We start from the raw sequence: 10,455 nt of genomic DNA on the forward strand, positions 1-10,455 counted from the left end.
TTGCATTTTTATGAATACAGTAGTAACTGTGTTTGGCAGTGCTGTATTCAGAGGGTGTGAGTATTGAACAGTAAGTGGCTTTCTTCTTGAATGCCCCCTAGCTTGCCCGATATTCAGGTGGTCAGCCTAGAGGTCACAAGGTGCACAAAAACCTGTAGTTACCACTTGCCTATACAAGGCACCCAAGATTGACTTACTCTGTACCTTGTACTGGAATTGTAATCCAATGCAAGGTGCAGCCTTTACCCTGGACACATAGGCACTAAAAGGGAGTGATTTTTTTTTCTTATGGGGGAATGTAATAAAAGTCGGTAACAAAACATTTCGCAATGCAAAATGTTATGCCTTTGTGAGAACAAATTTTCCTTATGAATTAAATATAGCTTTTGCAATACTGGAAACTGTTTAGTGACCACTTTCGACAGTGGAAGAAGGTTTGCGAATATTATAGTTTGCGCCAGTGAGCAGTGAATGTAATAAAACTTCTAACTGAAAAAGTTGTTATGTTTGCTCCAAAAGATTATGACACCTTCAAGCACGTCTTAAAAGCGGGCAATGTGCAATTAAAATTTGCAAAGTAATTGGAAGAGTATTATATTGCGAAATGAGACTTTTTATTCTTAATTGTGCAAATGATTCTGCTCTTTGAAACTATTATTACATTCCGCCATTAGTGCTCCCGTACTTGTGTTCATGAAAACAGAAAAAGCCATTTCTGTGTGCAATTCTTGAATTTGCTAATTACTGTATGTACCTATCTGTGTGCATATATGTTCTTCTCTACAATTGTTTGCGTCTATGCCTTTGTGTGTCTTTTTCTCTAACATAAAGAGCAAAGGTGCAGGATAGCTCCACTAATAATGCACAGCATGCCAGTAAAGGAGGTCATCCATGATATTACAATTTAGGTCTGTAAAAAGGACTTTTTTTTAGAAAAATAAATACATTCTGTCTTAAGAGTCAAAGGAACAATTACCAAATACAAATTTTGTAGATTTCCATAAATATCTTCTGTAGTTTCCTACGGCAGCAATTAAAAATGTTATAAAATAGAACAATGCACGTCCCTTATCCTTCATGAAAGATAAAGGTTTAACTCTTCTAACTTACAGATTAGCCAAAAAAAAAACTTCAAGACAACACAGAAAACAAATTATGATTACTTTTCATAGATTTTAGCTTCAGTGAAATGGATTCATTACAAGGTTGAAGTTAGAGAAAACAAACATCTATGTCGACTAAAAAGTTCTAGGAATGAAATGCAGTACCTTTAACTTTTATATTGACTTCTTAAAGTAATCATTTTGTCATCTGTTTTATTTTTAGTTCTCCATTCACTGGGCCATTTAGTAAATGTCTACATCTTCACCATTATCCCTCTTAGTGTCCTCAGCTGCTTATTTCCTACTGTATTTGTTGATGATGGGTATGTATAAATATTTATGAATGTAGTACCAACAAGACTTTAATGTAATTTAATGTAATTGGCAAATAGAAGCAATGAAAGAAAAAAAATAAACAAGGCTACAGGAAGGTGTAGATTTAACAAAAAAACTTGGAAGAGAATGTGAAATTGGAGAAAATTGAAAACTATTTTTTTATGCTCAAATATATTGGACAGCTAATGGCTTTTTACTGGATATTAAGCATATCACACATATAATTTATTTATTCAGCATAAAATGGCAAAATTATTAGCCAGTACATGTCAACTGTCTAAAATGAGCCTACAAATGCTTCTGATGGCTTTCATTAACTTGATTTGGAAATACACCTGTGCATGTAACATTCAATTTAGTAGGAGTTAATGGAAGTGGTCATAGGCTCTTTTTATACTGGCTGGAATATGCTGGTGACATTAATTTAACTTTTCTTGTTCTTGCATGCTATGACAAAAACTGCTGATAAACAATATATTAATACTCCACAAAAAAATGATATAAAATTATATTTTGTTTTCCTTTTCATTAGCTCTGACCATCCACAAAAATACTACTGGTGGTTTTTTGAGACTGTACCAGGCAAGTATGAATCATATTGGTAAAGTCCTAATAACTGTATGATAAAGATAATCAGGATGTCTTGGCTAATAAGAGAGCATTCACCAATATATTTTGTGAATATAAGAATTATAGTACTATAATAAGCCTGTGGACTTGCTGTACATTCCACAAAATTATATCTAGTTCCTTGTTCAATGTGATATTTGCCACAGCATATCAACATTCATGTACAAGGCGCCATATAAACAAATTGTTATTTATTTTAAGATGGCATGACATAAACATCTATGTATCCAAAGTATTTGAATTGCATATTCTACTGATGACTAATTTAGATACAATTAGAAAAAAGAAAATGTACAAAATAAAATCATAATAGAAATGTATTGTGTACATTCAGGAAATATATCATTATAGTATGAAAGGAGAAACAAAACCAGTGGTGAAATTTCAAAACATGAACAGGATATGCAGTTACATTTATAAATTACAAAGTTGAACTAAAATATTATTGGAAAAATATGATTAAAACCATAATTAGATTAAAACTTCATAAATTTAAGAATAAAAATGAACATTCCATTTAGAAATATTGTATTGTATATCTTCCTCTCCAGAAGAAGCCGCACTACTCAGGACTTATTGTAAAATAGTATATTTATTGAACACACTAACGTTTCGGCTGCAACATCAGCCTTTATCAAAACTTTGACAAAGGCTGATGTTGCAGCCGAAACATTAGTGTGTTCAATAAAAATACTATTTTACAATAAGTCCTGAGTAGTGCGGCTTCTTCTGGAGAGGATCGTATGAAGTTTCATGTGGCATGCACCCAGGCAATCAGAGGAGATTTATCGTGAGTGCTGGGAATTTGGGGAAGAAGTATTGTATATCTTTATATAACCCTTTCACTTCAAAGGAGAATGGGCCAAAAGCTAGACTTGCATTAAAAGTCTCAATTAAAGATCTATTTTCTTATGAAATCATCCCCTTAATCACTGGACACCAGAACCTGAGTTATAGAAGTTAACCAAGCATCCCTGAAGTCAGAAACTAAAGCAAGACCCATATGACAGGGGTAGTACCATGTAGTACCGATAGCAATAAGAACCAAGGGAGGAAAGCTTGTGGAAAAAATGTTATTCCATTAACCATTAGTTTATTACCACTAACATATCACAGGATATTACAGAAGCCAGGAAAAGGGAAAGACAACTATGAACATGTCATATAACTATGTTCTCCCGAGTGCAACTTTGACCTGAATTCTCTTCAATACCAAGGGAGGACAGTTTGTTTAAAAAATTCAATTAACACCATTAAAAGAGGCGCAGTAACATGCTTTGAGATAAATATCAATGTTACAAAAAAATTGTAAACTTCATTTTACAAGGGACATTTTTAAGTGACAGAAAATAAATTGCCACTATAACAAAAGTAGTTAACATCTGTTGGTATTTTCAGGTATGACTGGAGTTCTGCTGTTGGCAGTCATGGCTCTCATGTATGTGTTTTCCTGTTGCCATTTTCGACGAGTCAGTTTCCGATTCTTTTGGATAACACATCACCTCTATGTTGTCTTCTATATTTTGGTAAACAATGTTTACAACCTACGTTTATATGTTATTTGTCATGTTGTTTTAAAACTTGTTTCAATTAATCCTCACCTTAGGATAATCCTAGCAAAACAAATGGCAGTTTAGGGTTTTAGACCCTCTTCCTAAATAACCCTGACTTCTTAGGATAACTGGCACCGGTAGGAAGGTTTCATTTAAAATAACCCTGTTGCAATAATATTTATTAGCGAGACATATTATTATTATTACATCATTTACTATAGTTTGCAGAAAATACCAAAAAGAATTAGATAGCATGTGTAATTCACATTGCCATATGTAATTCATACTGGGAATAAAATGGTCAAAATTTCCTCTGGTGATTTGTATAGCACATATGTACAATATGGCACAATATGGTCAGCAGGTTATTTTTAATTTGATGTTTCCAGCACCATTTGTGTGTATACATTAATATCTAACATTATTTGGACTATACATTTAGCTGTGACAATTGTAAGATTTCTTTAAAAATTGCATGTAAATAGTAAACAACCTTTCTCAAAACTCTAATTCGTTTCTGCAACATATGCTAGCATATGATACACTGTTTATGTTTTTGTTATTGATGGGAATAGCTATTTTAGCTTGTATATGGATCATGAAATATCTGGTCATCATGTAGATTAGTTTTTGATTAACCCTGGCCCTAGGAAATCATTCAGTGGAAAATTGTCCTCATGCCTTACAGTGTTGTATAAAGCAGTGGTCTGCTATATAAGTTTATTTTTGTATAATAACCTCAAAATTAAAGTGCTACTACTTGCTTATTCTATCATTTTATAGACAATAATCCATGGCAGTTTTGCTTTGATACAACAACCACGCTTTCACATATTCTTCATCGTCCCTGCACTAATATATTCAGCAGACAAACTGATAAGTTTGAGCAGGAAAAAGATTCAGATTGATGTTCTGGACATACAACGACTTCCTTCCGGTATGTCTTAAATGTGTTGATTTGTATGTATATATATATATATATATATATATATATATATATAGAGGTTGGAAGGATCAGCACACTCCACAATGGAGTGTGCTGATCCTTCCAACCTCTATATATGATACATTGATCGTGCACCTCGTGATCACAAGCTAAGGAGTGCGGACACCACACACAATTTGATTTATATATATATATATATATATATATATATATATATATATATATATATATATATATATATATATATATATATATATATATATACCCATGTGAGGGTTACCATAGATAAAGATATCATTAGGTATCTAATTTTGCCAAAATTGCATGAAATTATATATTGTATTTACAGTTCAATGTATATTTGTCTTTATATTTTTTTTGGTTGTTTTTTCCGCAGATGTTATTCATCTTGAGTTTCAACGGCCAAATGATTTTGATTACAAGTCTGGCCAGTGGGTAAGAATTGCCTGCTTGGATCTTGGCACAGATGAGTACCACCCTTTCACATTGACCTCTTCCCCTCATGAAGATACATTAAGTTTACATATTAGAGCAGTGGGTCCATGGACAACTAAATTGAGGGAGCTTTACTCATCTAACAAAGTGGAAAAGATTCCATACCCAAAGGTAATGATAAATAATTTGTATGTATGTATAAATGGTTATGGCAGGAGGTGGCAACTGACACGGCATTATGTTGTAAAATGAGTTAACAAATTTATTTAAAGTCATAACACATTAGGTTATCTATATGAATAAATCTATATATTAACATATTAGTCATATTTTCAATATGATAATTTGTATATAGTTGAATTTTCTGAAAGTTAATGTGTTGAAAAACCATAATGTAATATGAAATATAGGCAAAAATATTATTTGTCATTAATGTGGATTATGATTTTTATGGTGGCACATCATGCTTTACTTTTGGGGACAAGAGCACGTCTACATGGGGTTAGTTGTCGCAAATTATTTGAGGGACAATGAGATATCATGGTACTTATAGTTGTGGTATGGTGTCTCTTTTCACTTAGAGAGGCAGGTTCAGCAATCCTTTCCCTGAGCGCTCTTTATAGATCTTATGTTCCTATGTGTTTCAAGCTGGCTGACATTTTTGTCAGTCTCTCTTTATTTTGCTTTAGTTATACATTTGGTTCAACATTATATGACATATACACCACCTATTCAGAGTTGTAGTTCTCTAATACTGTATGTGGAGACTGCTATTTGCAACATAATAACCAACATATTTATAATATATGTAACCAGTTACTATATCATCCAGTTATCAGTTTAGAAATAAACTATTTCTTCTGTGCTAATACTGATGTTACAAACAATCTTGGTTTCCAGCTTTACCTTGATGGACCATTTGGAGAGGGACATCAAGAGTGGAACAAATTTGAAGTATCTGTGTTAGTAGGTGGAGGTATTGGTGTTACTCCTTTTGCTTCAATTCTAAAAGATCTGGTCTTTAAGTCATCTGTCAATTCAAGGATTCATTGCAAAAAGGTAGGCTTATTTTATTTTAACAAGCAACTTTTCCAGAGAAGGCACTTTTATAATAATCTTAATGGGTTAATGTAATAATAATTCATATATTTTATGCATTTATTGTAATCCATGGCAACCAATTATCTTGTAGAATTTAGTGGTCTGCAATTAGAAAACAAATTATCTAATCTTGAAATGAAGTCCTTGAATGACATTCAGAAACACAGAATCTACAATGCCGGCACTTTTTTGGCCAACAATGTATATTCTATGTAGCTGGAAATTATATAACATATACAAGTTTTCCTGTATTAAAAAGACAATAAATAGATATTCTTAATATTTTTCCCCATTTAGGTTTATTTCATATGGGTTACACGCACTCAGCATCAATTTGAGTGGTTAACAGATATCATCAGGGAAGTTGAAAACAATGACAAACAAGACCTTCTATCTGTCCACATATACATAACACAACTGGCAGAAAAGTTTGACTTCCGCACGACAATGCTGGTAAATCTAAATCTTTTATGACAATAGAACAGACTCAAGAAGATTATATATTTGAAAAAAATATATTAAAAAATATTAAAAAATTTAGTGAATGAATTAATTCTTTTAATTGTATACACTGAATCCATAACTTTTTAATTCAGCTGAATACTGAATACGTGATCACAGATCTGGCCAAATACTGAATAGAAACTCAACCCAACATAAATTTACATTTTAGGAAAATACAAAAATTGAATCATCTGTGAACAAATAATAATTATACTTAGTTGGTTTTGCGTGTCCTACAACCATTAGACAGCTCCACAAAAAAAGTGTTTTACAATGCAACACCACAAGGTAGCTGCTTCAGTAATTCATGTGAATGGAGTTTCTTAACACTACAATTGCCCAAGCTGTATGAATATAATGCCTTTGTATTTACTGTACCTTGTATTACAACACACAGATATACAGTTTTAGAATATTAAAACAGTATACCCTGCACTGGATGTCATAACAGTTAGTATATTCATAGCATTTAACAGACTTTCATATTTTTATGGTAATAGAATATACAAATGGTAAAATAAATTTGAATAACATTGCTTTCACCTTTCCTTTGTTTAAGTACATTTGTGAACAACACTTCCAAAAAGTAAAAAATCAGAGTTTAATGACTGGTCTGCGTTCAGTTACTCATTTCGGAAGACCGCCATTTGCAGGTTTCTTCAGCTCTCTCCAGGACGCTCATCCTAAGGTTAGAAGTCTTTAATATTTTATTTCCTGATAGTAATAGCTCTTTCAAGTTCAATGTGTTAAAAAGTAATAAGGAAATATGTATAAAGTTTGAGTTCTAGCTTTTATTATGTTATACAATGAATCCAAGAAATATCAGATTATGTGATATTGAAATAAAGGGCAAAAAGTTTTAACCCATTCCAGTAACCACTAACAACCAATCAGATATTATCAAAAAATAACAATTAAAAGCTACCTGGTGATTGGCTACAATGGGTTACTATGTTACAATGGTGCAGACTTTCCAACAAGAATCTTATTAGGTTTATAAAACTTAATTGGTAGCCGAGCTGAAACTATACAAGTAATGTAGCAATAGCGATAGTAACCTCTCCTTTATTCATTTCCCACTCCATTTGTCAGTTTTTATGCTGTATAAAACCCTGTAGCTTTCTGTTAATTTATAAAAGTTGTTTTAAAAACCTTTATATAATGTAATACAGTCCTTAAAGGGAAACTATCATGAAAATGAAATTTTAATGTAAGCATCAGCACACTGAAATAAAAAACTTTCTAAAAACAATTAAAAATTCTGTACAGTTTCTGAAATAACCAAGTTTATCTTCATTATTCCTCATCTGTTTTTCCTCATTCTGTCTTCATTCAGGAGTTGGGTGTCAGATGAATGATCCAATATATCTTATAGGGGGGCTCAGGCCTGGATTTGTGGAAAGGCCACCAAGGTCCAGGCCTAGGGAGGCAGGATTTTAGGGGGTGGCATGAATCCCAACCCACATTGGATCGGAAGCTCTGGGGCTGATCATGATCGTTTTTTAAATTTCCCATACGCCAATACCCAGTGCTCTCGACCTGATGATGAAAATGTACATGTGCACAATTGAAGGGGAGGGGACAGGGATGACAAACGGCAGCAGGCCTAGGGTGCCTGGTATTTAAATCTGACCCTGGGGGGGGGCTCCTTTTACCTAGAAGATGTATTAGAGCTCACTCTATTAAAATCACCGGGATGTATGCAAAAGGTAATTATTTTCTTAGATTTTGTTTGTACTGGAATCAGTTATTTGAGTGAACTCTAATAACAGGAAAGGGAGCCCTCCCCTATAAGATATATTGGATCTAACTGTCAATGAATATCTGACACCCAACTGCTGCATGAAGAGAGAAAGAAGAGAAACCGATGCTGAGAGAGGAATAGTGAATATAAATGTTATCATTTCAGAAACAATGTAGAATTTTTTATTGATTGTATTTAGAAAGTTTCTTACTTCAATGTGAGGAAGCTTATATTAAATTTTCATTTTTGCGATAGTTCCCCTTTAATTGTACTGCATGTTAGAAATGATTTGAAATTGATATTTCTAGAATTTAAAACCAAATTCTTCTGAAAAATAACAATACATTGCATACATTCAAAGGTTAAGAAAATTGGAGTGTTTAGCTGTGGTCCTCCCGGAATGACAAAAAATGTGGAGAACGCATGTCGGAAGCTAAATAAAAGAGACGAGTCCTATTTTATCCATCATTACGAGAACTTTTAAACACCTTTCTTCATGGTTATTTCAAGAAAATGTATCAATTTTTTTTTTTTTTTTTTTTTAGAAAGATTGAATCTTTATGAGTTGGACAGAAATGCACTGTTTAGAAAGTTTTGTTTGTTCGTAAAAATATTTCAAAATGTTACAAACGTCAAATTATTTGTTTGTACAATATTTAGACTTAAATGTTAAGAACCAGTTAATAAATGTTTGTATATGAAAATGCATACAAATATGCCTAATTATACTGAAACATTGAAATGTTATGTAATGGTTTCTGTTTGAATTATATTTAAAAATAATCAAAAATGATTTCCTTTTTATCTGTAATAATAAGCCAGTTCCTTGAACTTGATCCAAACTAAGATATAATTAATGCGTATTGGAGGCAAAACAAGCCGTCTAGGTTTATTTAATGTTTACATGATCTTTTAGTAGACTTAAGGTATGAAGATCCAAATTACAGAAAGATCCATTATCTGAAAAAACCCCAGGTCCTGAACATTCTGGATAACAGGTCCTATACACCTATATACACTGTATATTATAATACATGCTACAGTATAAGGCTTCACTCTCATAAGAAACAAAATGGTGGTAGATTCAGTTTGATGAGTTACATTAATTTCATACCATGTTTTATAAACTGAAAACTCTTGAAATATTTAGGGAAATCTGGAACTGGACTGGGAGATATGTTTTTTTCATTGACTTGAATCAGGACCATTGTGTGGGTGACAGAAAATCATGATCGTGCTTTGGCTTGCATTAGAGAATAAAGGGCTTTGATACTAAGTCCGCATTATACTAGATGGTATTGTTATGCAATGAGTCAAATACAGGATGCCTCCAAACTGCATTGTTTATTTCTCTAGGTCCAGAATGCAAAACTGATATTTTATATAGTCATACCAGTTATTAAAATTAAAAAGTGAATTTACCTTTATTTTTTTAATTGTTTGTATTTGGCTACTGAAAATTATATGACATGAATGTGCACTTCTCACACAAGCGTCACCAGCCATTTCCTTTGACTTTCATTAATGTTTTCTGCACTCGGTTTGCAGGTTCTATAAAGCTTAACCTTACATATTTGCCAGGTCTGCTAGCCACACCCTTCATTGTCATCTTACTTAATCCTCCTATCATGGTACAATTTACAACAAGGCAGCAGTGTGGTTAAATGTTCAAGGGGAGGGTGTTTCCTGCACACTAGCAGGTTAATGTCAATTTATAGGGACTCTTTAATAAACCTTGATTGAAAGTTACCTTCTTGGTGTCAATTTATTCTACACATAGTTTGCAAGCTGCTGCTGCCATTTAATAAACATTTAAATGTAAGGTTTGTAGTATATAAATGTATTAAAGCTTGCCCACAAGAGCTTGTGTGTGGCCAGATTTGAATACGTTTCAATCCACACTTAAAATATTTCTTGTCTAAACCAATCAATGTATCACTTTATTATTTATCAATTTCCAGAAACGAATAGCCATGCATTTTCCCCTCCTTTTTGTATGTTACCATCATGTTGATTATGCTTTTAAACATTCTTCCTTAAAAAAACAGGGTAAGATATGGTCAATTTCCCTCCATTTATATG

At 32.6% G+C, this 10,455-nt stretch overlaps 1 protein-coding gene across 1 annotated transcript in view; it reads left to right on the forward strand.

The window, feature by feature from the left end:
* Positions 1-8,916, forward strand: part of duox2.S (dual oxidase 2 S homeolog) — a 62,422-nt gene extending 53,506 nt beyond the window's left edge. Inside the window, exons 26-34 of the mRNA XM_041588334.1 lie at positions 1,327-1,426; positions 1,972-2,021; positions 3,468-3,595; positions 4,406-4,559; positions 4,966-5,195; positions 5,925-6,083; positions 6,423-6,578; positions 7,189-7,317; positions 8,735-8,916. Coding sequence (XP_041444268.1) covers positions 1,327-1,426; positions 1,972-2,021; positions 3,468-3,595; positions 4,406-4,559; positions 4,966-5,195; positions 5,925-6,083; positions 6,423-6,578; positions 7,189-7,317; positions 8,735-8,857 — 1,229 coding nt within the window. The 3' untranslated portion in view covers positions 8,858-8,916. The remainder of the gene's footprint in view (positions 1-1,326; positions 1,427-1,971; positions 2,022-3,467; positions 3,596-4,405; positions 4,560-4,965; positions 5,196-5,924; positions 6,084-6,422; positions 6,579-7,188; positions 7,318-8,734) is intronic.
* The last annotated feature ends 1,539 nt before the right edge of the window (positions 8,917-10,455 follow it).

This window comes from Xenopus laevis, chromosome 3S (genome assembly GCF_017654675.1).
Source record: "Xenopus laevis strain J_2021 chromosome 3S, Xenopus_laevis_v10.1, whole genome shotgun sequence".
NCBI lineage: Eukaryota > Metazoa > Chordata > Amphibia > Anura > Pipidae > Xenopus > Xenopus laevis.